The sequence below is a fragment of the Neolamprologus multifasciatus genome, chromosome 7 (genome assembly GCF_963576455.1).
Source record: "Neolamprologus multifasciatus chromosome 7, fNeoMul1.2, whole genome shotgun sequence".
In the NCBI taxonomy this organism is placed as follows: domain Eukaryota; kingdom Metazoa; phylum Chordata; class Actinopteri; order Cichliformes; family Cichlidae; genus Neolamprologus; species Neolamprologus multifasciatus.
The window spans coordinates 50,608,524-50,636,407 of record NC_140445.1 but is presented as its reverse complement, the minus strand read 5'-3'; the positions used below and the strand labels follow the sequence as shown (position 1 = coordinate 50,636,407).

The following is a 27,884-nucleotide window of genomic DNA, read 5'->3' as shown; positions in this document are numbered from 1 at the left end:
TGACCCATTGAGATGGTGAGTCGAGGTTGAAGCGTCTGGGAAGGGATCTCAAAACTGCACCGCAGATCGCAGACAGTTGGTGTTGTAAGCCACCTCTTTTGTTCAAAGATCATTCACTCCTCTTACAAACCATCTGTCTTCTCTGTCCAAAAAGCGAGCACTGGCATCCTCAAAATAATGACCTTTGACCTTTAGATGCAGATGTCCAGCTGAGTCGTGTCCAGTCGAGGTGGCTCTTCTACGTTGTGCTATGCATTTATGGAGTGGCTGGTTGGTTTCTCTAGTGTAGAAGTCTGAGCACTCCTCGCTGCACTGCTTAAAGAAGTCCAGTCTATTTCTTTCCAAGCTCATTAGACTACCATGATCAGGATGGGTGAGAACCTACACAGACATTTAGATGGGGTCAGGTTGACCTGTGAAGTTCAGAATAGGGAAGAACGGTGATACTTTGCATAAACAACATGAACTAATCGATCCTTTACACCTTGTATTTGTGCTTCAGGTGTAATGGTGGGGCAGATATTGGCACACTTTGAGCCAAATAGCACCAACTGAGCATTGTTTAAACACCACAGCCACCACAGAGTATTTTTGTTGTCCATCTCAGTGGGGCCACAGTGTACCCATCTTCTGATGCCAGTTTCCAGCAGGATAATGCAACATGTCCCAAAGCTTAAATGATCTCAAACTGGTTTCTTGAACATAGTAATGGATTCACTGTATTTAAATGGCCTCCACAGTCACCAGATCTCAATCTAATAGAGCATCTTTGTGGAGGAACAGGAGATTCACATCATGGATGTGCAGCTGACATAGTTCAAAATCCCTTTTTTTGCAAATAGTTACTTCTTACTTTTAATAACTAACAGTATAATGTGATAAAAGCGAATAAATTGACTGACAATTTATTGATCATATTGATTGATTGATTGTATTGACAGGTGTGACTTCTTGAAACTGCACCAATTTTCTTGAAATGACCTCCAAGACAGAAACTTGAACCTATTTTCTTAATACTGATTTTTTTTTTATGCCATAAAAAGTAACTGTGCAGAAAGGAGAACATCTTCCATTTGTGGTAAAACGATGATCACATGTCCACTGTCACATATAAGCATTTCTACGCAGGTTGTTTATGCACCTGCACTTCTGCTGTCCAGTGCTCCGTCTTATTTGCGATGTTCAGGATGTTGTGTTTATGTGTTTCCTTTTTTTGCTTTGTATCCATAATTTTGCCACAAGTAATGAGCTATATCACAGAAAAACAGCCGCTTTACCTCCCTGAGAGCATCAACTGGATTTCATGAGCACAGTAATAAATTTTTATTAAATTGTGAACTCAAAATCAGCAAGGGGCAGCACATACACAGACACACACACACACAAATATTTTCTTTAACCGTGAACCATAATGTTCCACATCAAGGTTTACTGATGGATTTAATTTTTCTTTGTTGTTACACTCTTCTCACTCAGTAGTTCCTTCATGCGTTCACACTCTGATAAACAGCTTTTATAACTTCAAGGCACGTGTGTAACATGATTAATCAGGCTCTCAGTCTGCAAATGTTCTGCTTGTCTGTTGTGTTTTGCTTCATTTAAAAGAAAAAAGCAAGCACTTAAAAATTAATTTTGCTGTTGCATCGATATAATTGCTTTGATCCCATGATGAGCAGCAGACTAAAGTGTCCTTTTAGTTAACGTCTGCATGCGTCTGGCACTTCTTTGGGTACATAGAAAGGCTGCAGTAGTCTGCCAGGATGCGGTCCACATTAACCGCCTGTGCTCATCTTATTCTGTGAGAGGAGAGAGATGGTTTAAAATGATCAATAAAGATCCACAGCAGGAGAGGTATGAAATCAAATAATGTGTTTAAGTCAAGACGGGTCGTACTTTCTTGGCTTCGTCCACACACTGCATGTAGGCAGCAGCAATGCGCGAGCAGCACAGAGTCTTTCCCGTGTTCTCCTTGTAGCATTTTAATATCTGACTCTGCAAGTCTCCACACACTGGCTGGGTGTTAAAACGACTGAGAGAGAGATGAAGAAAATAATATTAAATAACATTTGCCTCATTCTTATGATTCAAACTTAACTTACATCAAATAAGCTGTAATAAGGCTTGCATGATACTACACATAAACAAATGAAAGTGTTCTGACTTACGTAAAACGGCTGAGAGTCTCTTCTTTGCCCTTCCGGAAGTGTGCAGACTTTGTAAAACTCTGCACACTGCCAAAGTGGTAAAAAAACACACACATTACCCTCAACATAACATATCACAACTGCTTCAACAAAATCCCACAAAAAGAATTCAGGACGTGACGGCTCCTCAGTGGCCAAAATTTGCATTTAAAGACCCCGAAAACATGTTTTAGTTCAACTTCAAGGTTCTATCACTGGTGTCAGCTGTAAAAAGTGGTGCTACATGTGTTTAAGCTCTAATTAGGATCCAGACATGTTGGAATTAAAGCGTGACGACATTTGTTAAGGTGTTTGATCATGTACCTATGGCACTGTTAAAAAAATGAAAACAAAGCCCAGCATACTGCTGTATCTTGGATTGCACACGGGTGCATTTACAATGCAATTTGATACCTGAAGAAAGTAACAGTTTCAAATAGTTCCAGATATACTAAAAAAAATAAAAATTAAAGGATCACTTAATAATTTTAACATCAAGCCCAGAAAGGATTGACGATTTGATCATTTTGGTTTCCACTAACTGATGTTGTTTCATTTCCTTCTCCACAAATTATCCAGTGTGCAGTACTGTGCAAAAGTCTTTTTTGTTAGGAAAATGGGAAATAGCCAAAACGTGCAGATATACATGGAAAACAGTTTTGTATAATTCTAACAACTGTCCTCAGGAATCGCTCTCTAAATTTCTTGAAAGACATTCAAAGCTCTTCTTTGAATCCTGGCCTCTTTTTATTCTGTTCTCTTTCAAGATGATCTCACACTGCTTTAATAATGTTCAGGTCTGTGCTCTTGGGGAGGGGGGGGGGGCAATCCATGAGTGCTAGTCATGGTTAGTCATTGCATGTTTTGTGCAGTGCCTTTGGGATCATTTTCATGCTGAAAAGCCACTTTCCAGATGTTACTAGATGGTGGATCGAAATCTGAACGTACTTTTCTGCGTTCATAATTCCATCAGTTTTGACAAAAATCCCCAACACCACTGGCTGAAATGCAGCTCCAAGTGATGACAGAGCAGTCACTCACTGTTGAACCTCTCTTCTGACCCCAGCTGTACAGATTGATAATCACTTGAAAACAAAAACTTCATTCAAATCTGGGTTCATCACTACATAAGACCTGCTGCTACTGATTTTCAGCCCATTATCTTGTGTAAAGATAATGGGCTGAAAGACATAAAGACCTGGATGGCTGCTAACTTTCTGCTTCTTAATTCAGATAAAACTGAGGTTATTGTACTCGGCCCTGAAAATCTTAGAAACATGGTATCTAACCAGATTCTTACTCTGGATGGCATTACCTTGGCCTCCAGTAACGCTGTGAGGAACCTTGGAGTCATTTTTGACCAGGACATGTCCTTCAACGCGCATATTAAACAAATATGTAAGACTGCTTTCTTCCATTTGTGCAACATCTCTAAAATTAGAAATATCCTGTCTCAGAGTGACGCTGAAAAACTAGTTCATGCATTTATTACTTCCAGGCTGGACTACTGCAATTCATTATTATCAGGATGTCCAAAAAACTCACTGAAAAGCCTTCAGTTAATCCAAAATGCTGCAGCAAGAGTACTGACAGGAACTAGAAAGAGAGAGCACATTTCTCCTGTTTTGGCTTCCCTTCTTTGGCTACCTGTTAAATCCAGAAGTGAATTCAAAATCCTGCTCCTCACATACAAGGTCTTAAATAATCAGGCCCCATCTTATCTTAATGACCTTGTAGTACCATATCACCCCATTACAGCACTTCGCTCTCGCTCTGCAGGCCTACTTGTTGTTCCTAGAGTATTTAAAAGTAGAATGGGAAGCAGAGCCTTCAGTTTTCAGGCCCCTCTTCTGTGGAACCAGCTTCCAGTTTGGATTCGGGAGACAGACACTATCTCTACTTTTAAGATTAGGCTTAAAACATTCCTTTTTGCTAAAGCATATAATTAGGGCTGGACCAGGTGACCCTGGATCCTCCCTTAGTTATGCTGCAATAGACGTAGGCTGCCGGGGGATTCCCATGATGCATTGAGTTTTTCCTTTCCAGTCACCTTTCTCACTCACTATGTGTTAATAGACCTCTCTGCATTGAATCGTACCTGTTATTAATCCCTGTCTCGCTTCCACAGCATGTCTTCTATCCTGTCTTCCTTCTCTTACTCCAACCGGTCGCAGCAGATGGCCGCCCCTCCCTGAGCCTGGTTCTGCCAGTTTCTTCCTGTTAAAAGGCAGTTTTTCCTTCCCACTTTGGTTGTTGGGTTTTTCTCTGTATCTATTATTGTACGATCTACTGTACAATATAAAGCGCCTTGAGGTGACTGTTGTTGTGATTTGGTGCTATATAAATAAAATTGAATTGAATTAATCTAGCTTATCTTTTTCTCCCTGTTTTCCTGCCTTAAAAATAGCTTCTTGACATCCACCAGACAGACCATTTCTAACACGGCTTCAGTGAACAGCAGACGGCTGAAAGGCCAAATGAAATGATTTTTTTCCCCATTTCCTAATTACATGACGTTCAGATTTTGATCATTTGCTGTAGATACTTTTTCGGCCTACAAAATCTTTTGTCCGCAATGTCTCTGGTTACCTTTAATACTTTGAAGGACACACTGAGATTACACAAGTTACAAGATAGTTTGGCTCCTTAGAAGCAAAATATATTAAGGGGTGACTCAAGACTTTTGCTCAGTACCATATGTCAGTAAAGATTTTCAAGTTGAACATTTCATTTATCAAGATCTGATGTCTGATTGTGTGTTGAGGTTTGCCTAGATTTTGGAGTAATATATACATCAAATTAGATTAGATTACAACTGGAATTTTTCAAAACTAGTTAAAAAGCCAGTTAGGCACACACGTTGTCTTTTGTTTACAGTCTTTTCCCCCCCTGGCCACTCGACACATCTCTAGTAAAACATAGTCTCGCTTTAAACCTGTAAGAACTTTAAACATATAAGAATTACTTCAAGTTTCAAAAATGTTAACTAACCTTTGTATCGAGTTTTGCAAGATGTTCCTTGTAGAGAGCGTCTCGTTTCTTCAGCTCTTTCTCCTTCTCCTCCAGCTGATGAGCCTGCGATAATTTAACATTCATCGAAGATATCAGCACAGCTCTGAAAACGTCATATTGAAATTTTGTAGAGGCTGACACTCAATTTACATGCGTTTTTTTCTGGGTCAATTTTTTCTGTTTTTCAAAGTTACAGCTGCAAATCATGTCTGTGATTTGCAGCTGTTTGAGAGTGAGGCATGCATGCATGCATCTCTATCGTCCTACCTTCAGCTCCATCCACTGAAACAACAACGCGGCAAGAAAGAAAAAGAAGCACATTAAAAGGAGGAAAGAGTTTTGTATTTACAGCAGAGTTCCTCACATATTCAGAGTCAAGCGTGTCTTCCTTTGCTTACATAAAGCTGCACCATGAGCTTCTCATCTTCCGTCTTCATTCGCTCTTTCATGATAGTGTCTGTGAGCTTCTCCGTGCTCACCGCCCTCTCAGCCTCCAGAATCTTCTTCACCTGCTCCTCCACCCGAGCCCGAGCTGCTGCCCTCGCCTCAGCTCGAACCTGCACCCTCATCTCCTCCAACCTTCACATGCACAAAGTGCATCTTTCAAAGAACTTAGAGTTGATTAATCGATAAGCTGATCAACTGAGAATGCATCAGCAGCAACTGCTCATGTGTGCAGATATCCTGGGATAATTGTACTTAATTAATAGGAATATATTCTCTGATATTCAAAGTTTTGATTGCAGTTTAACTTTAAAATCTTTGTTATCGCTATTTAAATATTATATTTATTATTGATTTATGGCGTTTTTGCTTAAAAAATGAACAAATTCGAATGTTTTCCTATTAAATAGAATTATTGACTAAATAATTAATGTGGCATCTTGAGCAGAATTGTGTGCATCGGTACGGATCGACTACAAACCTCTACAGTTGTGTTTTTATCTTATCAGAAGGGACAAATGAGACAGCAAGATTCAAAACTCAGTAAAACATTCAGTCTTGTGTCCTTACTGCCTCTGTAGCTCTTGCCTCTTCTGGTCGATCTCCTCCTTCAGACTTCTCTGCATCTCCTCTTTGAGCTTCTGCCTCAACTCGTCTTCCGACACTTGAGAAAAAAACAAACAAAGCAATGATTGCAAACATGTTAAATCTACTGATTGAGTTTGAACTCCTACTAAAAACTTAAAACTCTTTCCAAATGAAAGCCTCAAACATAACTTGAACATCACTGCTTTAGAACGCTGAAATGGAACTTCTACCAGAAATAATGGTCTGAAATAATGGTTACACATTGGTAATAAGAAAAGCAACAAACGGTGTGTCCCTGTGTACTTATTTTTCTGATATGAGTGCTTGATCTTCTTCACAGAGTCAGTATAGTAAGAAGCAAGGAAACGGAGAACCACACTGGGAGGCAAATCTGCTGAGGTGGTAGGTGGTGTGTTCTGGCACACGCCACAGTTTGGGTCATTTCCACTGAATGTTCTGCCTCAGAGATTTCAGGATGTTACACTTTAACTCTGTAATGTATTTTAGGCTTGTTAACTGAAATTACTCTGCAGACAAAAGATCCCACCTTAGAGACAAGTGGTTTATTATTGTTATTATTACACTTTTTGGATGCTTCATCAGCTGTATCTCTCTCATTTCCTCAGAGTCATGTGATTTGGACTATAATTCTGCATACTTGTGTATCTGACTGAGCAACATTATAAGGTTTGTCCTATTAACCTCCATGTCCTCTCCACATCATGCACTTCAAAGCATCACAAGAGCTAATTGGAAATGCCAAAAGATTAGGATGGTTCAGACTCACCTGTCACAGGTGGAGGTGGTGTTGTGACAACAGGTACTTCCTTCTCATCAAAAGGAGGCACAGATGGGTTCTTGGGGGACTCCTCGGTTGGTGGTGGTGGAGCTAGAGGTGGGTGAGTTGGGGCAACAGCTTGCTCCACACAGTGACAGATTGGAGATGTTTCTTCAAAAGAGAGCATTGGAGGTGCTAGAGCATCCTCTGGAGGAGGTGGAGATTGATCACATGGAGGCTCTGGATTAATAGCTGGAACCACGACTGGTGCCTCCACTTGACACTGCTGGTCCACTTCCTCCACTGGTCCAGATGGAGTAGATTCAACCGTGGGTGGAAGTTGGACTGTTTCTACTGGTGGAGGTGATGGGGTAACAGATTCTAGAGGTTCAACAGATGGAGTGACAGTAGCGGGCTCAATAATAGTGGGGGGTGTTTGAGATGAAGGTTCAGGTGGAGCCAGAGATGCTTGAGATGACTCTACAGACGTGGGTGGGATTAAGGTTTCAGCAGAAGGTGGGACTTCAGCAGGGGGTGGAGGAAGGGGCTCTACAGGTGCTTTGACTCCTGGGGAAGGGGTGGATGGAGTTTGAGCTGCAGGCTCTGGAGGGGCTGGGGGAAAGGAGTGAAACTGCACAGGAGGAGGCGGGATGAGCTTAACAGCAGGAGCAGGTTCCACTGTTGGAACTGTGGCTCCCTGAGAAGGAGGAGAAAGAGAAGGAGGTGGTGCTGCGATAACTGTAGGTGGAGGAGGTGACAAGTGTTCCACAGAAGAGGTGGGATCTGGAGAAGCCACTGGTTTTGATGCATGAGCGAGATGCGGCGAGACGACCTCTGGCGACAGCTTCATCCGCTTGATGACTCGGTCTGACAGCTGATGAAAGAAGAATAATAATAACCGTAAGCACCACCTGCAGGCCACAAAGAGCAAATTCAAATGTTTCCCATGCTGGTGCTCTGCTCTCTATCACAGGTTCAAGTCTTGCGTAAGTAATGTGAAGTTTACGCATCACTGCCATTAAACACTGCAGCGTTATTTCATAAGACTCAGTGTGCCACTGAACAAGTGTCCAATGGAATTTTATATCAAATACATCAGAAAATAGGTCTCCTTGTTTCTTGTAAATACAATTGAAAAGACCTTCAGACTATCTGAGCTTTAATATTTTCTAAGAGAAATTCAGAATAAGAACAAATGAGAAATAATGTTATTTTATTTGTGCTTTTGTCTGTTGAACAGCCACTGGCAGTGACATAAAGACACATTCAAAATCCAGAGAAGCAACTTTGGTACAGCCTTGCTGCCCTTTGAAAAAGTAACACTTACTGAGAAAGATGAAAGCATAAATGGTATATAACTTTATTTGTTTAAGAGTGAAGAACCTATCACTTTTATGCAACAATATATATATTTTTAAAAGAGTTCTTATCAAATACCATGACCAAGGCTACATCAGTGGAAAAGTTTAATGACTTTTAAGAAAATAGAAAGCCCAGCAGTATTGCAGCATTGAAAACAAGCCAATCAATCCAATGATATGTCAAACAAAACAATAACTGACAGCTTTTTAAATTGAAATTGTAGAACTTGTGCTGTTTTTAAAACACAATCTCAAACACCACTGGCTCAAATGATGCTCCAAACCATGACAGAGCCTCTGCCGTGCTTTTACACAGCGGAGGCTCTGTAGACACTTCTCTCCTGACCTCCTCCATAAATTTAAGATTTGAACCTACAACTTCAAATTTAGCTTCATCACTATATAAGTTTAGTTGGCCTTGAATTTCATCCAATGGAAGAAATTGAAATATCACCACATCTCTGGAAATCTGGAATAACACTCAGTGCAGAGGACTGTGGAGCTACTGATCATTGCACTTCATCTTCCTGTGAGATTTGTTTTCTTATTGCGAGCTGTTTTTGAGACCATTTCTGACGAAGCTTTAGCAAAAAGTGTCCTATTATAATTATTATTAGGACTTAACTTTCAGATGCTTTTCATCTTCAACTTCAAAATGAGAGAAAAAGAAAAGAAATGAGAGGTGGCTCAAGACTTTTGCACCGTGCTGTATTTGAGGACCCCAGTGCCTGTATTTAAATCATTCACATTTCTCAGGACTTTTTTGGTGTTATGCTGCCTCCCATTGACAGCACATAACACCAACTAGCAATATGTCTTCTGCATATTTGGAGACACTTTAATACAATCTGTAAATATGATCCTTCTTGACAAAATTAGAGAGGCTCGAGCCAGCTCCTACTGGAGAATTATATATTTTAGGATCGTTTTTTATTGCGATCAATCCATGCAGTAAAATTTTATTCTTTGAAGTCAGGGATGTCAAACTCATTTTACACTGTTGGTCACATCCAGCCCACTTTGATTTTAATTGGGGTGAAAATCCCCTCTGTTAGTGTAAAGAAATGTAACTGCACACTTAATCCCTGTGATATCTCAATGTAAGAAAAAGGAAGTATGTTTTTCTACATGACAAAGGAACTGTGCTGTAGCTAATAAAATAAATCTTTGAGCAGGACTATTCTGGCTTAAACTGTAACAAATAAAATTACAGAAAGATGTTCTGGTAGGTCATTGCCCAGACTGTCTGGTAATTATAAAGAATAATATTTTTGTTAATTCACAGAAAGCTTCCTATTTTATTTATTTGTTTATTTTACTTTACAGTAGACAGATTAAAAAAGGAATTTCTGTAGTGGATAGTGAGAAAAATAGTAACTTTACTGTTTTTCAATTAACTATTACTTTATAACTTTGGTGACAAATACAGAGAAAAATACTGAATAGCAGTTTCTATCCTGTTTTTCTTATATTACTCTTTTGTAATTATATTTAAACCTTTTCTCTTGACCCCGCAGGGACTTTCACTTAATTTGTTACAATGACAATAAAGATATTCTGATTCTGTGTAGTATGAATGGTGGCTGGGCTGTCATTATTAGCAGAACAAGCTGTAAAATTTATGAAAATACAGTTCAAAGTCCAAAATAAAAAAAGGAACAAACTCCAATCCTGTGGGCCAGACTGGCCGGATTCAGGCACGCGGGTCTAATATTTGACACCCCTGATACAAACCAAAGTAAAAGTGCTGTTGTTACACTGTAATGTCACCAATAGAGGTCGATAAAGGTCGCAGATTGAGAATGATATTAATTACCTGAAATAAAGCTGATTTAATTATAGATATGATGCCGTAAAGAATTAACCCATATATTGGATATTACAGGAATTTAAAGACTTTGTGAAGCAGCACTTCCACACGTGTGGGGAATGTAAGGCGAGCATGCCCTTTCTATTTTTAACCCCTACACCAGAGGGAAGCCGCTGACTTTGTGCGGGGTGATTTTAGCAGACTTAAAAATGGAAAAAAACAAAACAAAAATAATTTCAAAAAGGGCGTCTAAGACAGGAATGACAGGAAATCACTGACTTGCACTGATGCGCTGTGCAGCCGTGCGCTATACAGATGGAAACAGCTCTAAGCAAGCCTTCACTCACCCGAATGCCCTTCAGAAAAGTAATTCCTCCGCCTTCATCTTCCTCACAGAAGTGACTCGGGCTGTTTCCCCCCATCACTGCCCCTGCTGAAACTACAGCACCCACAGCGTGGACGAGTGCTCAGTGACATAAAACCCAAACAGCTGCCCTTCCCACCACCGACAGGGAATAACATGAGCAGCCATTGGATGGAGTTGAACACCATCCCCCTGGATTGGTCCAGTGCGCATTAGTCAGTGAAACGTAAGAGAACAGAGTGTCCCAGCTTTAAACATTCATAAAACTCACTTTAAAAGGAAGCATGCACAAATTAAAAAAAACAAAAAAAAACAGTCTCAGTCTTCAGTTATGTTGCCACTTTAATTTCAGTCACCAGGGAGTGTAAAGATTTATTGTTGACAAATACACCTGAGACAATATGACAAGGACACGGGGACTATATGCACTGCATAACCTGTCCCCCTATCTAATCACGCAATCTGACTCCAGCAGCTCTTCACACATGAATCGGTGAAGTCCTTAAAATGAACACGAACCTGGAGCAGCTAGAGGCTAAAAAAATAAATACCCAAACAACGTCATAGACAAAAAAGAAAAGTGGCACTGAATTTGTGTCTGTGAACGCACCATAACGAGGTACCTAATGTTAAAACACGTAAGTATGAGAGTATTCGTATTTTTCCTATTGTTAGCAAATCCAATGAAAAGACCAAACTCAGAATCTGTGTAGCCAAAGTATTACAACACAACACTGACCCACACTGTTGCACTGGCTGACAAAGCTCTCACCAGACCCCCAATCACACACTTCGAACAGTACCTACAAAATAAAATATTCACTCGTCCTGATAAAAACAGTCTCCAGGTGTATTCAGAAATGATTTTGTTAAATGACACCGGCTGGAAAAGTGGGACTAAGTGTGAAAATCTGACGTTTTGGCCACAGGGGGCAGTAAAACTGTCGACACAGCATGTACATGCTGCAAACAGATATTTCTTTCCCCTTCAAATCTATCATTATAATTATAACAGATTAAACACTGAAAACATCTTTACCTAGAGTCTGTTTGTCAAGCGGAAACAAGGAATGTTTATGGATTTTGTATGAAAAAAAAAAAGACAATTTAATCTGACTAATAATCACTCTTCAAGTTTGTGGTAAAATGCTTGACAGGAAGCTCACAGTAAGTCGTTTTTAAAACTTTCTGCAATAAAGCACAAGAAAAAACAAGTTCTGGGGTAAACGATGGCATGTATCTCTTTGGACCTGGAGAGAGGGTGAAAACTCTCTGTGGGTTCATCACCATAATCAAGTAGTCACGTGATCAAGTAGTGTAAAAATATTGACTATAGCTGGTTTTAGAGATCTACATCTTCAGTCACAGCGAATGGGCTTGGTGCTTGGAGTCAGAGAGCACAGACAGACAAAACAGATTCATTCACACGTGGAATTAAAATAAATAAATCCATCATGAATGAGATCTGGCTCAACTGACACAAAAAGCTCCTAGCAATAAATCTGTGCTGATTTTTAATAATCAGCCTGGCTGTGAGCAACATCCAAGCTAGCTCACATTCATGTCACTGTTCCAAATCAATTAGTTTCATGCATCAGCTACAAAAGCTTTTTAAAACCAGTTTTTAGCTTATTGTGTGGTGAACTCAAGAAACAAAATGTGCAGCGAGACATGTCTTGGTACAAAAAACCAGATGTAGCAGAGAATGTAAACACTGAACAAAATAGACCCCAGATTACGAGAGCTACGGCCGACTAGTTTGTCTCTGTATGTGTGAAGGAACGTTTACTCTGCTGGATTTGATCTGTTCATGGGATTTGCTGACAACAATAAAAATGCAGAACACCACCATCCTTTAAACTGTTCAGGTGGTGTATGACTGCGCACCGTGTAATCAAGTATAAATCTAAATGACCCTAAAACTGTATAAAACTGCTGCGGGATAACAACATCACTCTACGTCCAGCACGATAACTGATTTTCTGTCCACCGCCAGTCTCTGGTTCGTCACTCTGCCTTCTTCTCTTTGGCGTCGGGTCCCCGTAGAGCCGCCCGCACGCTGCTCCACACCTCCGTGTACAGAAGAGTACCGACGAAGACCACGGCTGTCCCCACCCAGTGCCAGGCGGTGAAGGGGTTTTGGAAATAAATGATGGAGAAGATGAGGCTGAGGAACTTCCTGAGCGTCACCACCAGCGTGACCGTCAGTGAGGCGCACTCGGTGGTCAGGATGAAAACACCACGGATGCACACGTACCTGAAGAAACGGTTAAAGACTGCAACAAGACTTGAGATACAGAAGACAAAAACCTAATTTCTTCACGTGTTGCTAAGACGGTCTGTGTCAATTGACCTCGTTAGCTAAACCGCCATTTAATTAATGTTATTTTTCACGATCAGCATCACTGGACAGATCAGGTAGGGATTAATCATATAATGTTATAATATTACTTTGTGTTACGAACTATTTTAGCAGTTGTTACAGCATGAATTTAGATTCTGGGTCATACTGTTTCTCTTACTGAGACAGCATTATAGTTCACATACATGCTACAAAAGCTGAATCCCCACAAATATTTTCTGATTTTCAAATGAATCAGTATATGTACAAGTAATCTCTGTGAACCATAAGCTCTGGTTTCAGACTGCTCTGAACACATGGCTTTGCATTATGTCAAATAAAAAGGATATCACTACCAAAGTTATCTCAGACACGCTTTTGGTTCTAAGCACAAAAGCCCCACCCACCTGCTGTACAAGCCTTCTGTTTGCAAAGAGCAGCCAATCAGAAAGCCGTGTGGCCTTAAAGGGAAGCAGTTGAAATATTTAATTTAATACAGTGGATGAGCTGAGAGGGCCCAACCAGGAACCAGCATAAGAGTTAAGCATTAAAAACAGAGCATAATGGGTCAAATTTGATGAGTAACAAAATGACTTTTCAGTGCTGCTGCAGTAACTGCTGTTACTGCTGCCTTAACATAAGCAGCTTTGCCCAAATAACTCTGTTTTATCATTATAAATAAAGGCAAAGTCAGTAATCAAAATTCAGCTGATGCTCAGAAACAATGAAATTTGATGAGTCAGCTGTTCTACTTAGAGCAAGAGGTGATGTATAAAATTTCAATGATTAAAACCACGCTGTAGTTTTGACTTTTGGTATAAAAATCCAAGCACCTTCTTCCTTTACAGCAGTGCCTTTCATGCCTTTATTTAAACAAAACAAAAGAAAAACCAGACAAGCTTTCATCAGCACAGAGTTGTCCACCCACTCAGGTGAAACATGATCTGGCCTCACAACGAGAGGGTATTACTTCACTGATGCTGTCACAGAAACCGGGCTCAGTGCTGTGAACATGTCCAGATACTTGATCTGTGAGCTCGCCCGAGAAGTGAAGCTACCATCTGTGGGACTAAGACCTGCTGACTCTGTGAATGCCGCCCAGACGTGACTAAACCCACAGGGCTGCTGAAGCGAGGCCCACCTCAGATAGATCCTCTGCTGTGGTGTGAAGAGCTGTTTGTGACACCACAGTTTTTAAGTCCAGTAAGAGCACGATACTTTCAAACTCAACAGCTGTTCATAATGTCAGCAGTGGGCTGAATGTGTCTTTAGTGCAAGCTGAGAGAAGATTGATCAAACTAAACCGATTTTTTTTTTAATATTTGCTTTAATAGCACACACATATGTGAAGTGCTCAACAGTTATCTCTGCCTAATTAGATGATTAAACTCTGCTTGGCATGTGGATGTAAACATTTCTTTAAAACTGTGTCCTTAATGATATGAATATTGTTTTTGCATCTGATGAAGGTCATTTGGACCGAAATTTGTGATTTAATAAAACAGCAGTAAGCTGAGGTTACAGTTTATATTTTTAGCTGCTGGGGGAAAAAAGCAAGTTATGAACTGTGATATTGTGTTTAGTAGAAAAAGAGAAAAACAGTACAAGCTAACTGCAAAAGTACTTGTTTTGGTAGGATACTGTGTGATGACATTGATCAGCAGGTAGATCCACATTATCGGCACGGTCAGTTCGACCCCAGGAATCAGCATGGGAGCTGCAAAGAAAGTAATCATTGACACCTGTGGTGAAACACGCACTCTGAAAAAGACTCCCAGAATGAATTGATGGCACTCACTGCTCTGACTGAAGAGGACGCAGTGGTTGTAGATATTTGTAGAGAGAAGCAGGAAGCCCGGCAGAGGCAGGCAGTGCTGCAAAAAGATGCAAAGGAATCACATTAAAGGATTGCACATTTTAAAACAGCTCCATGAAAACATTTGTGGAGTGAATTCCTGGGCTGTCGGTGCTGGAGGAAAACTCACATTGTAGAAGAGCGCCTCTTTGGAGTGTTTTCCATACTTCTTGTACAGTGTCTCCTGAAAAATGCCCATCCTTGCAGACATCAGCAGGGCAAAGGTCAACATGGCGATACCTGAATGCATCCGTACAACATGTATATGGATTATCAACATGACATGAAGTGTTATGTTTCTATTCTAAACTTCCCACCCCTGCAAATGCCTCCAACACACAAAATGATTGGACAGAAACTTGTGACTTACTACTAAACATACACATCAATATTCACATATCTGCAAAAAGCCAGCATCAGCTGCTACTCACCTATAAGCCAGTGCATAAAGGTGTAAAAGCCTTGGTCTTCTGAACCCTCATTTGACACATTCTGCAAAATCAGGAGTGCAGTTTATGAGAGCACATTTAAACAAATGCTAAAATGACTCACAGTCAAACTGCAGCAGTACCCAGTGTTCTGCAGAGGACTCACCACTTGTTTGGCAGACATGATGGTGCAGATGAAGATACCTGCAGAAACTAAGGCTATAGACAGATATTTGCTGGCCGAATATCTGCGGGGAGAGAAGAAAAATGTGGGTAGATTCACTACGACTCTTTTCAACTTTTATTTAGATTTGAAAGCTTCCTCTTTTCAATAGCTTCGACTACACAGCTGAAAAAAAGTGAATAAAATTTGCATTTTTAAGCCCTGAGATGAGCGTTTTCATTGTCGCCACCTTGGTTGAAAACTTGGCTGGGACAAGGAAGGGAGGAAAGCTGACTCATTAACCAATGAGCGGATAATTCTCCGTTCATAAACATAATGTAACCAAGATTTACAAAATAGAATGTATTTGTTACTGAATATAACCAAAACCAAGTGACCGAGAGGGGAACACAGACAGCTTTTCCTCCCATAGACTTCTATAGTATGGAAGTATTTTTGCAACCTAAGCAAATGTCATCTGGTGGCCTTCAGATATAATGCAGGTGTTTCCACAATAGCTTCCTTTGTCCAACCTGGCTGCTATGTCCATCTTTAAAACTATCAATGTATAAAATATAATGGTGGGTACTGTAGACAGCACCACTACAAACTTTCAAGATAATGAAGATTAATGTGTAAATCAGACTGTCGTAGTAAAACTGCTCCAACAGGATCTGGTGAAGATGATTTTATTTCTATAAAACAGCCAAATTTGTGGAACACGGGATTATCTTTGTGAAATATGAATGAATCAGTTCAGATGCAGGGATTTTTGCAACTGTCTGTCCACGGAATAAAACCCTGATCATTATAATCTCTGTCAGCAAAATATTGATCCTATTAGCATTTAATCAAAGTGTGTGGTCATTAAGTACACTCCATGAAGAGTTCTAGTTGCTAAATGTACAAAGTCAAAAACATAGTGGGGAAATGTTGTTTATGTTGTTGAGGGATGCTGGGTACCTTTTCTTCAAGATGATTATTCCCAAGATCATGTTAGCGATTAGTGATCCCTAGAGAGAAACAAGAAAACAGTTCAGAGATCAGGCTTTGGTGAAGGAAGTGATGGTCAGTGATAACAGGAAACATTCAAGAGTCATAGTGTGAAACTTACTGATCTAAAGATCATGTGTAGAGGCATGGCGATGTTGAAGTTGAGAGCGTAGTTGTTGATCACACTGACAGTGAAGAACATGGTCACCATGATCACATAGTTACTGAAAAAAATAAATAAATAAGGGACAATGTGATTCAGTGTCAGCTTTAAAAAGTCACCAGCTGAAAAATATTCATATCAATCTTTTTTGTTAATAAATTATTTAATTTTCACCTAATAGGTATTGCTGGTTTCTTGCGTCCAAAGTTTGTTTCAAAGATGAAACCTTCCAATGCGATGAAGACAAACTGAGCAAAGGTGACTATGTTGCCGCATCCTGGAAAATCTCTATGAAAAAAAAGAAAGAAAAAGAGCCAAGAGTTAATTAATAATGCATCATTTAATGCTAACGACAGACATTTCAAAAATGAATACACTGGAAAAAAAGAACAGAGCATTATATGTATAACTTTTTCTCTAATCTACATACCCACTTAGTATAATTGAATGGCATTATGTAATTGTAATGAAAATAAAAACTAGCCTTAAAATAAATGTGCTAAAAGAAAATAAAGATAGAAGTAAATCTTTAGTTTTAGTCTTTGGTAATGTGGCCCAATCTATGGCTACTATACCATGAGCAGGCTTTTGCATGGCTGTTTCTAGACATATGGATATCTACATGAATATGAGCCAGGTGCCTGCACAAGTGCTGTGATTTTTTATTCAGAACTTCTTAAATTTACACTCAGATTTACACCCAGCCTCACCTGTATGGACGCACAACTTTCACAGGTAAGGAAGGGGGATAAAAACAAACAACTAAAACAAGGTGCTGACAGACACCCCAAATATGGGTGTGTATAGTATTGACACTGTGCATACACATAGTCACCTGACACTTTATTTGGAATATCTGCTCTGCTCTTGTTAAATTATCTCATCAGCCAATCACAGGCACCTTGTTAAATCTGTTGCCAGGGAGAATTAAACAGTTCTGAAGGCAAGAGGTCCAAACTTGGACCTTTCGCAAAGTGTACCAAATAAGTGTGCAGTAAAAGTATTTCCAGTATTAAGAATGTCACTAACTACAGGAAACCACTCTCTTACTTTCACTTCAGTAACACTGACCAACAGCTCATAACACAGAAACACCGAATAACCACAGAAACGCAAAGTACAAATCAAAAGATTGAACTCCTTCCAGCATAAAGTCGTAATGCAAGTGATGATGATACACAGTGATACTGCTCTGCTACATATACTGCACGCAGCGTAGCCAGTTTTCTCGTTAACACCATCCATTAACTACGTGAGGTCAGGGGTAACTTAAAAAATGTCTTGATCAAGTATGATTTAAGAAGCAAAAACAGTTGAAAACGACAGTTAAAATTATTCAGGAGGAGAAGGGTAGCTTAGTAACACTCAGACAAACATGCAAATGAGACTACACTTCCTGTATGAATTTAGTAAAAACACCTGTGCAACGACGAATCTAAAAACAAACTGTTCACACAAACGTTTGTGAAGTAGTCTTCACGAGTCATTGGTGTAGACACGGTGTAAGTTTCTCACTGACCTCACAAGCAGCTCCAGAAACACCACATTGCTACAACAGCCGACAAAAACAAGAGCAACGGCAAACACGGGCCCCATGGTGTTCACGGCGGGAAAAACTCGGTGGAAGATGTGTCACTTAATCAAACGGGACAATGAACGGAGCATGTTTGCATTACGGCAGCGGTTTGTGTGTCCGACTTCTTGTGCTTTCACACAAACTCCGGTTTCAGCTGAACACGTCTGAATCCGAGATTTCGTTCTTCCTTGTTCCAGGTGCTTCATGGGAATTGTAGTTTATTTAAAAAAACAGGAAAAGGGGTTTCCCGTGTGCGTAATATTTATAGTTTCATGTAACACATTACGAATTAAAAACGCGTATTGTACAGGAAGCAACACTATATGTGAATATTAGTGAAAAATGTAACATACGAATGAATAAATAGGCTTTCAGCGTAATCACGGTGCAGCTCTGACGACACGCATGCGCAGCTCATTACAGACTGAAAAAAAAGAGATATATCACTCTGCCTCATTTTATAGGTACATGAAGCCACGCAAGGCTGTTGGAGCAGGGGAGTTGCTCACTATGAACTATGATCGTGCAAATTTTGGTATCGAGTTGATACCAAGTAAATACAGGAAGATTATTACTTTTAATCTATGAAGGGAGCTTATATAGGGAAGAGCGGGGTGCTGGGATTTATGACATGAATCATCATCCATTTGCAAATTTTGAAAAGATTGAAATCACTGTGGTTTTACTTTCCATAATAAAAAGTTAACACAATCAGCGTTTCATGAATTTTTAACAATGACCTTTTTGGCGAGCTGGAATGTAAATATGCCTGTCTCTGACGGACTTTGTTTTTAAATATGTTATAGGCTATAGATAAAATAGATGTGACAGTCAAGCCAAAAAAGGTTCAGACATTTTTCTTTTTTCAAATGTTTTAATTTAAAAAAAATAACACAATTCAATGATCTACATACTAAACTTGAGGGATAAAAATAAAGTACTGATTTTTTCGCGCTAGCATCAATCCAATATCAATAACATTTACAATTTGAAACTAATAATTAATAATTATCTGATATGACACCTTATATGTTTTTGGACTACAGATGTCTTACAGTTGAATGATTACAACAGCCAAATAAATCAAATTAATAAGACCAAAGGATAACAAGTACTTTTTTTCTAAACGCGCACACACAGACAGCTAAATTGGCAGAGTGTGTGTTGGATCAGTGAGTGTCATCATAGACGATCTTTGCTGGAGTGCGCGTATACGTGGCTCCGGCTGACGTGGTTGCGTAATGAACCGCTACCTTTGCCTCCACTGCTGCTACTGCCGCTTGTAGCATCAACACTTTGGCTACGCTGCTTTCGTAAAGCTGCCAGTTTGAGTCGTTGCGACCTCTTGGTGATTGGACAGAGTCTTCAGCGGATACCAAAATGATTTCGCTCACGGATTCACAAAGTAAGAGCCGCTTCTGTTTCTATGCTGTTCTTTGTCTTTCTGATGTTTCTGTGCGAAACCGGGTTTAGCTGAATGTACGAGGCCAGCAGCTCAAACACGATTGGCTGAGAGCAACGCTACGTCACCACGTGAAGTAGCTGTAAAGGGGAACTATTTTTTTTTTCTTTTTCACTTGTTTCTTGTTTTAAAAAAAACGTATATTGAGCACGGCCGAAGTGTAAACCAACGAGGTTAGCGTATGTGCACGAGTCATTTAACTGCTTGGGGTTTTTTTTGTTGTTGTTTTTTTTACACTTGGCTGTGTGATGTCAGCACAGAAGTCCCACCTACCTGCTGTTCAAACCTTCTGTCTGCAAAGGGCAGCCAATAATAAGAAAGCTTGCTTAAAATGAGAAGGATAGAATTAAAAAAAATCAGACAGCTGGCTAATCCAGAGTCCCACTGTAAGATAAACATGGCTTATTTTGGACTGGATCATGCAAAGCTGCCCTGTAATAAAATGTGAAGCTGGAAATCAATATGAATACCCCCCTTAATGAATAGTCATTCTGCATTTCTTTAATAAAATTGAAATCCATGTAAACCAAAGTAGATCATGCAACCTATTAATAACTTCTTCCTTTTTCTTGATGTCTGCAGAAATTGGGATGGGACTGACGGGGTTTGGTGTGTTTTTCCTCTTCTTTGGGATGATGCTGTTTTTTGATAAAGCTCTCCTTGCCATTGGAAATGTGAGTTGATGGTTTTTGGGTTCATTGATATATCAGAGTAATACCTGTATTGTTGATTGCCATTTGGCTGTTGGTCCATATAATCACATTTGCTGATGTAAGTGGAAGTTGATCTTTTCTTTGCTGCTCTAGAGCAGGGCAGTGAAAAGGAAACAGATGTTGAAAATGAATGTATATATCGGGGAAATTATTAGTTTAAAAATTGCTGTGAGCACAGAACTATATAATCAGTGCCTACCTAGTAATTATAACACAGTGTGAAAGTCAACCCTATATAACCTAAAAGATGTTGGACTCGTGACATGTTGTTTCCTGTGCAGATTCTGTTTGTCTCCGGACTGTCGTTCGTCATCGGCCTCGAGCGTACCTTCAGGTTTTTCTTCCAGAGGCACAAACTAAAAGCCACCAGCTTCTTCCTGGGAGGAGTGTTGGTGGTTCTGCTTGGCTGGCCGATTGTTGGGGTCGTTCTGGAGATCTACGGTTTCTTCCTCTTATTCAGGTCAGCTCAGTCAGAAAGGGTTGAACTCCTTTTCCTCTTCTTCCTCTTTTGGCTGCTCCCTATTAGGGGTTGCCACAGTGGATCATCTACCCGAATCTCACCCTATAACTAACGTCCTTTGTCTGTCACCTCAATCCCTCTGCATGTCATCCTTCACTATATCCATGAACCTCCTCTGCTGTCTTCCTTCTTTCCTCCTACCTGGCAGCTCCATATTCAACATCTTTTGTCCAGTATCCACTATCTCTCCTCTTCACATGTCCAAAACAATTTCCAAGTCTCACTTTATTCTTGCACTCGTTAACAGGGGATTCTTCCCGGTGGCAGTCGGATTCATCAGACGAGTGCCCGTGCTCGGGTCTTTGCTCAGCTTACCGGGGATCAGTGCGGTAAGTGTCACTTTCGGGCACTTTAACCTTGATAAGGGTCACTAATTAAAAATATTGTTTAGCTTTATAAGGCTTTCAATGACATTTGTCTGCAAGACTAACAGTAAATAAACACTGTCTGAATTTGATTAAACTTTGTGGAGAGGAAGATTCCACTAATCTTTGATGCAGTAATAATAAAAGTTGGTCATGGTGGAGAAGGTGCTCTCTGAGTGCACCTGCAGTTTTCTTTTATGCGAGCTTCTCTGGTTGCAGTAAGAAGTCAGATTCTATAGAAGTGCATGAGAAAATGGCTTCTGGCTCTCCTGCTTAGGTTATGGTCTCAGTTGCTACTTTCAGGTTTCATTAAATACAACATGATGTCCACTGTGTACATAAGATTCCAGCTGTAGTTGAAATAGCAGGGTACGCCACCTACATTGAGGCCCAGTCACTCAGATTCATGGTCTGATCCGCACCTTGCATCTATTTAAGCTCAAGGCCTGGAAGCAGAATTCTGCTAATCAAAGGGTGATGTCACGGTGGCCTCCTCCGTCTTTTAAGTACAGTCTTTGGCAGACATGGAAAAATTCGGTATTTGCAGCCTGTTGTCTAAAAAGTCATGCAAGTATAATTATACGAATATGAAACTATCTTGTTTCATTTGTGCTAAATAAAATTCAGTTTACCACCATATATGACTAAAATACACCATTTAAAGTCTTGCATTTGAGAAGCTGGAACCAGGAATTTGTTTTCTTTATTCGTATTTGAATAATGTTAAGTGCAAAGAATTGATTATCAAAATATTTGGGGATTAGTTCTCTAAGCTAAACATGAACTTTTTCCATTAGATGATACAAATGGCATTTACGACAAAAAGCAGCTGAAAGTTTTTAAAGAAGCTGATATTACTTTGTTGATCTATGTGGGCTTTAAAGATTTTTAGAGTGAAATGGCTCCAAAAGCTGAGGAAGGTTATTTAGATGAGAGGGCTCTGGTCTTTCTCTCATCTAGTCTAATAACAGGGTCCCTGTTGTCCTGAGCACGACCTCATGGGATTCCCCGCTCAGTCTCGTGTCTTTGAAGCCTTTTGTAGCTTCTTGGAAGCCGTCGGCGTCCAGGATCAGTTAATTCTGCCGTGGTCGCTAATATTTTACAGCTGTTTACCAATATAAAAACCTCACTGCATTATCAACATCATCATCCTTGCATGTTCTGCTTCATACATGTTATTTTAAATCATCCTTTGCATAACAACTCGTAAATAATTCTGCCCTTTTTCACGTTTTATTTCAGCTGGTGGACAAAATTGGTGAGAGCAACACGATGGTATAACAAAGAGGACAGTTTCAGCGTTTCTTACCGTCTCATGGTGACTGTATATTTTGACCATTGCCATTCCAGAGCTGTGAATCCAAACATTACTCTGCACAAAAGACACACGCATCTGTGGATGTCTGACTGACTGTACATTTAATTCTATTAGAGGGAAACTGTTTCTTTCTGACTGCTACTGGATAACATTACCAAGAGATCATTTTTTTAAGGCTGAAAGCAGTTTCTCTTTTATGTCATTCCACTCTGATATTTATGGACTGATAATCTGGGACCACTGGATTAACTCGGAGGACAGTGACAGCATCTGTGTGCCTGAACTGACACTGAGGGCCTTTTTTTTTCCTCCATGAAGAGTTAGTGGAATTTTATACTTTAAAAATGTGCGGTTGAGCTAAATGTGTCAGAAATGTAAAAACAGTTTATATTGTCCTGGATGGAGATGTTTAACTGTAACTTTTCTAAGCGCTTGAAATAAAGTGTGCGTTTTATAAATTTTGTTTTGTAGCATAAGTAATTTAGATGTCCCAGATCTTACCTGCGTTTTAGGTAATAACAGTATGATTTGCTAAAAGAAGCCCAGCTCTGCTATTCATGGACTGTACTAGAAGAACTTTACATGGTTCACCCATACTGGGCCTTGGTGAAGCTCCTCTAATGCACATGTCCTCTGAAACAGTTTTACCCTTTAATGCACAGGTGCTCAACTTCAGTCCTCGATGGCCGGTGTCCTGAAACTTTTCCATGTGTCCCTGCTGCAGCACACCTGAATAAAATCAGTAGGTCATTAGACTTTATAGAACTTGACTGATGCTGAGGTGGCAATTCATCCATTTGATTCATGTTACAGCAGCTCATGAGTAAATTAACATGGTACAATAAAAGTACTTTTAAAAGTACTTTTTTTTTCTTCCAAAAACTTATATTTACTTACATTTATTTAAACTTCAGTATGGTTAGGTGTTGCCACCTGAGCATGTAGTCAAGTCTTGCTAATGACCTACTAATTTTATTCAGGTTGTTGGAGCAGGGACATTTAATAGCTCAGTCACAAAGGAAGAAGGCGGTTGGAGACTGTATGATCGTGTGCAGTAAACTAATCTCATTGTCTTGGTTGCTTCAGAGGCAGGGACCAAGTCTGCAACCACTTGTAGTTAGTTGCTGGATTCAAAGGTGGCAATACAACAGCATTAAATGGATTCAGTCTGCTATCAGTGTACGATTGAATGTGCTCAAGTTGGCATCCACATGCAATCTGTTTGTGATAATACGGTGGTTATACTCAATAATACATATAATATTTACTAGCATAAATTTCCAAATTTGTTGCCATGTATATAAACAGAAGTTGATTTAAACTATTTAGATTCAGAGTCCAGCTGAAAACTTATTGATTTGAAACAAATTCATCCAAAAAAAGTGACAGCGTTTTTACAGGACAGGGATTTAACTATATAAGCAGCTGGAAACCAGTTGAGTCCTGTTACAAAGAGGCGTGTTGCAGATGAGTTGCGCTGATTGGCACAGACTGACTTGTTTAGATTGCAGTGTGTTGGCACTCTGCATTTTTAATTGGTCGGCATTGTAAATATTCACCAATCTGCCTGAGTGATTGCACTTACTCCGAGTGGCCTGCAATTGTCTGCAGACAGGTTGCCTCCCAACAGGCGACCTGTGCGGTCACTGTGTGATTCAAAGTGGTCACTCAGTGGTTGAGGGTGCTGTACGGTCAACTTCTGATGGAAAGGTTGGTCATCAAACTGGTGTTTACTCTGATGTGACAGTCTTAAACCAGCTTTATATAACAACGTCAACCACTGTGAAATGATAATACGTTCCCTTTAAGCATTCACATATCAGAGATTTGATTTATAATTCAAAACTAATTAACTGTTTATACACAGTGTGTACAGGTCATAAACACAGAGATTTATGTATGTGTGAAATTTCTAAAACAGTTGAAACAAAAATAACAAATAAATTCAAGGTCCTCATGTCATCCAGTGTCCTTCATGCTTTCAGCTGATCCAGGCTTCTGCTCCTCATGTCAAACCCACATTCTCAAACTTTGATACAAATCCATCATCTTCAAGCAAATGCACTGCATTCATAATAAAAGTGGAAGAAAAACTAATGATGGGTTACTTAAATATTTTTGCTAGAGCCCTTGGTAGAACAAACACATTTAATTTAACTACACTTATATTTGCCTTTGAAATAAACACATTAATTGCCAGTCAATGTTGTGATAGTAAAGGCCTAAATGTCTCTTAAAAAATGTTTGAGAGGTTAAAATGTATTAGTGTGTGTATATTTTTAGCTCACCTGGCTGAAGGACCAATGCACTTAAGCCACGGCAAGACTTAAGTTCATCCATAGTTCACATTAATACAGTGCTGGTCTTATTTTGGCAAAGACCACCATTCACTTTAGTTTTATTACATAGCTGCAGTTCAAAACAACAGTCGCCCCAAGGCTTTATATTTTCAGAGACAAAGACCATGCAATATTAGCAAGACACTTGAACAATCATATGACTCCGCCCCCTATGAGCAAGTAGTGCTCCTCACAATGATGACCGCAATTTGGGAGAAGACCTACTGAAGTCATGGATATGGACAAATCAGTTGTAGGCAATAAAATAGATTTACAGATTACACAGGGCCCTTGAAGGACTAGAATTGTCTTATTCTCAGCCTCAGGCCTCCCGTAGGCATCTGCACCTGCCACCTCATCACCGCATCAACTTCATTCATAAAATCTCACCGGCGTTGTCGTCCTGCAGTGACCCTGTGAAAATACTCTGCTGCTCGCAAGACTTAAAAGTTTGAGTGTCTCTCATGCATCTGCGATTAATGTGCGGCGACATCTTTAACAGCACCGTCAGCTGAAGAAGTAGGTGTGAAGTGATTAAGACACCTGTCAGCGTCATCAGTTGTGTTTTTTTCTTACAAACGATGTGACTGCACTGACAGGGAAACATTAAACATTTAAACCAGCTGCAACCTGCAGGAGAGCACAACGCTTAAAGTGAAAGGTAAGATATCCCTCTTCTTAGTTATATATAATATTTTAATTTCCTTAAATGTGAAAAAATTAAGTAAATTAAACTTTTACTTTCTAAGTCTACATTTTACTATTTATGAGCAAAATAAAATCCGTTTATAACACAATGCAGCACAATAAATCATAAAGCTAATAAAGCACAGACAGAAAACATTGTCATTCAGTATTAGTTAGTACAGTGAGGTATTAGTATAATACAACAGCTCACAATTGTGTGTGCAGGAGAAGTTCACTTGCTAAAAATACACGGGCAATTGCTTAAACCTGCTTACAGAGATTTATTATAGTGTGTTACATTAGTAACATGTAACATAAAGTCAGAATGCTATAAATTAAAGTAAAATAAAACACTATTAATGAAAACATGTTACAAATACTGTTATTATAAATACAGTTTAACTGTATAATGTACACAAACCGCAACTTACTGGTGCCCAACTGTAAATTTACTTGAAGGTAGTGGCTGTAATTTCATTTAAAGTAAATTTACTGTAATAAAAATGACAGAAAATGTAATTTACTGTAAAGTTACTGCAAACATTTTACTGTAAATTACTGGCATCTAGATGCCGACGAGGTGCTTTAAAATTTATTTACAGTGAGTTTACATCTAAACACAGAGAAACAGATCTGTCCTGGATGACTGTAATTAAACTTATACTTCTCAGAAAAAGACGCAGTTTATTTTTTCCCCTCTTGTTCTGTTGCAGAGTTCAACAATGTCTCTACTAGTCATGCTGCTTTTGCTGTCGCTGGTTTCTCAGTGTTGGACTGCTCCACAGGTTAGTCGGTATTTTTCTTTTGTCACGTTTAACCCTGATCAGCCTGAGCTGGAACAGAATTTTCTTTTCCCTTTTCAGAGGAGAAACTGGACTTCTCAGGCAATCCTATACCTGAAAGGAGCACGTAAGAACGCACTGACGGCAGCAAACAGTCACTCAGATTTTAGACGTCTATCCGATCAAAACAATATTGTGTACTGATCTTTTACAGAGGGACGCCGCTCATTTTTGGAGCGTGCCAGAAGAGAGGAAGAAAGCACTTTTCACTCAGGTGTGTGAATACATGATGCAGCTCGAGTAGTGTAATCAGATAAACAAGTAAATATTCTGTGTAAGCTGACTAGTATTGTATTTGGCTCTTAGGAGCCTGTATTCATTTGTAATAAATCATCCTTTGGAATAAGTTTGTACTTAATATTGTGGTAACTTTTTGTTTTAGTTTGTTTTTACTCACATTTATTGTATTTGTTAGTTTTTTAATGATTTACTTGATTTTATTCATTTTATTGATCTTGTTTGTAAAGCACTATGGTCGAGCTTGTTGGTTTTAAATGTACTCTAGAAATAAGGCTGATATTGTGATTTTGAACTGGTTACATTTTCTGAAACATTTACTAATGTTTCAGAAATCAGTCATTAATGAGAGCTGCTTCTTCTTCTTCTTGTTCTTTTTTTTAATCCTAGGCAGTTTTAAGAGTTTGTTAAATTTTTTGTTTGCAGGTATTTTATTTCCATCAGAGTAAAAACTCCATGCATAAATTATTTTACTATCATGTTTGAAGTGATGGCTTATTACCAGAGTTATAAATCACAATAAATATTACATTTTGTTATGTTTACTTATTAATTTTGTGTTCATTGTTTTAACCCTTTAAAGCCTGAACAATGAAATAATTACCAGAAAATTCAATTTTTCCAAAAACAGAGTGTATTGTGGAATTTATTTCGATTTTAGACAATCCCCACTGATGATGTAGAAGTCTCAAAAACTGTATGTGTTAAATATGATACACGAGGCGTTAAGAGGGTGAAGTGCCACATATGTGATTTCATCAGCCTGATCCCGGGTGTTTATTTCCGAGGGTTTAATAGGGAAGAAAAAAAAGAGGAAATCTTAGTCTCCTCTTCGCACAGCTATATTTGTATTTTCTTTCTCCCTTGGACGTGTTGGTTGCACAGTTTTTTGTTTCTTTTCCAAATACTGCCATTTCTGCTCTGATTCTCTGCAGGGACTCACAAGCAGAACAGCGATGGCCGAGGCTCTTCTTTGCTTTTATCCATTTTACTGGAACGCCTACAGCGAGCTGTAGAAGAAGGTAAAACCTTGGAATTCATCACCACCAACACCCTGACTTACCAGACCCTCCTGAACAGCTTTAAGATTATTTATGGCTCTTTTTTTAAATCCTCAGATGCAGGCAATCCAGATAATCACCTGGACTATCAGGAGGTGAATAGTACCCACTTGTGAACATTCATCAGAGCCCACTTCTATGTTTTTCTGTTTCTTATGTTGCTTGTTACATTTTATTGTTATTGTTGATGTTTGTCTGCGTGTCGCAAATTTGACTTAACTTATAATAAAATGCGCAAAATAAATGAAAATGCCATCTGCAAGATGTTAGTCTGATTTATG

General features: G+C 39.3%; 4 protein-coding genes across 8 annotated transcripts; 2 read left to right on the top strand and 2 right to left on the bottom strand.

Moving 5' to 3' along the window:
- Positions 1 to 1,308: 1,308 nt before the first annotated feature.
- Positions 1,309 to 10,750, bottom strand: chchd3b (coiled-coil-helix-coiled-coil-helix domain containing 3b). The gene is given in 10 exon segments (XM_085166893.1): positions 1,309 to 1,796; positions 1,894 to 2,029; positions 2,166 to 2,210; positions 2,212 to 2,231; positions 5,175 to 5,258; positions 5,463 to 5,477; positions 5,594 to 5,774; positions 6,210 to 6,303; positions 7,015 to 7,879; positions 10,524 to 10,750. Coding segments are annotated over 10 exon segments (1,539 nt in total). The 5' UTR covers positions 10,599 to 10,750; the 3' UTR covers positions 1,309 to 1,772.
- A 119-nt stretch (positions 10,751 to 10,869) lies between these two features.
- Positions 10,870 to 18,445, bottom strand: slc35b4 (solute carrier family 35 member B4). Its single transcript, XM_085166900.1, has 10 exons — positions 18,003 to 18,445; positions 16,658 to 16,771; positions 16,442 to 16,544; positions 16,291 to 16,340; positions 15,331 to 15,412; positions 15,168 to 15,228; positions 14,867 to 14,976; positions 14,680 to 14,755; positions 14,523 to 14,598; positions 10,870 to 12,797 (listed from the first exon to the last, which is right to left on the bottom strand). The coding sequence occupies exons 1-10, from the start codon at positions 18,077 to 18,079 to the stop codon at positions 12,548 to 12,550; spliced, it is 999 nt and encodes a 332-aa protein (XP_085023026.1). The 5' UTR covers positions 18,080 to 18,445; the 3' UTR covers positions 10,870 to 12,547.
- Positions 18,446 to 19,282: 837 nt separating this feature from the next.
- On the top strand, positions 19,283 to 22,895 carry golt1bb (golgi transport 1Bb). 2 transcript variants are annotated; one of them, XM_085166902.1, is made up of 6 exons: positions 19,283 to 19,464; positions 20,104 to 20,195; positions 20,516 to 20,694; positions 21,002 to 21,083; positions 22,362 to 22,377; positions 22,470 to 22,895. In XM_085166902.1, the coding sequence occupies exons 1-6, from the start codon at positions 19,440 to 19,442 to the stop codon at positions 22,475 to 22,477; spliced, it is 402 nt and encodes a 133-aa protein (XP_085023028.1). In that variant the 5' UTR covers positions 19,283 to 19,439; the 3' UTR covers positions 22,478 to 22,895. The 2 variants fall into 2 exon arrangements, with proteins under 2 accessions (XP_085023028.1, XP_085023027.1); XM_085166901.1 differs by having other exon boundaries at positions 19,286 to 19,464; positions 22,362 to 22,895.
- Positions 22,896 to 23,005: 110 nt separating this feature from the next.
- On the top strand, positions 23,006 to 27,852 carry LOC146515263 (spexin prohormone 1-like). Of its 4 annotated transcripts, none has more exons than XM_085166905.1 (5): positions 23,006 to 25,437; positions 26,177 to 26,248; positions 26,327 to 26,372; positions 26,460 to 26,519; positions 27,478 to 27,852. In XM_085166905.1, exons 2-5 carry the CDS (start codon positions 26,186 to 26,188, stop codon positions 27,717 to 27,719), a joined length of 411 nt encoding a protein of 136 aa, XP_085023031.1. In that variant the 5' UTR covers positions 23,006 to 25,437; positions 26,177 to 26,185; the 3' UTR covers positions 27,720 to 27,852. The 4 variants fall into 4 exon arrangements, with proteins under 4 accessions (XP_085023031.1, XP_085023033.1, XP_085023029.1 ...); XM_085166907.1 differs by having other exon boundaries at positions 23,006 to 26,248; positions 27,478 to 27,564; positions 27,661 to 27,852; XM_085166903.1 differs by having other exon boundaries at positions 23,006 to 26,248.
- Positions 27,853 to 27,884: the final 32 nt, after the last annotated feature.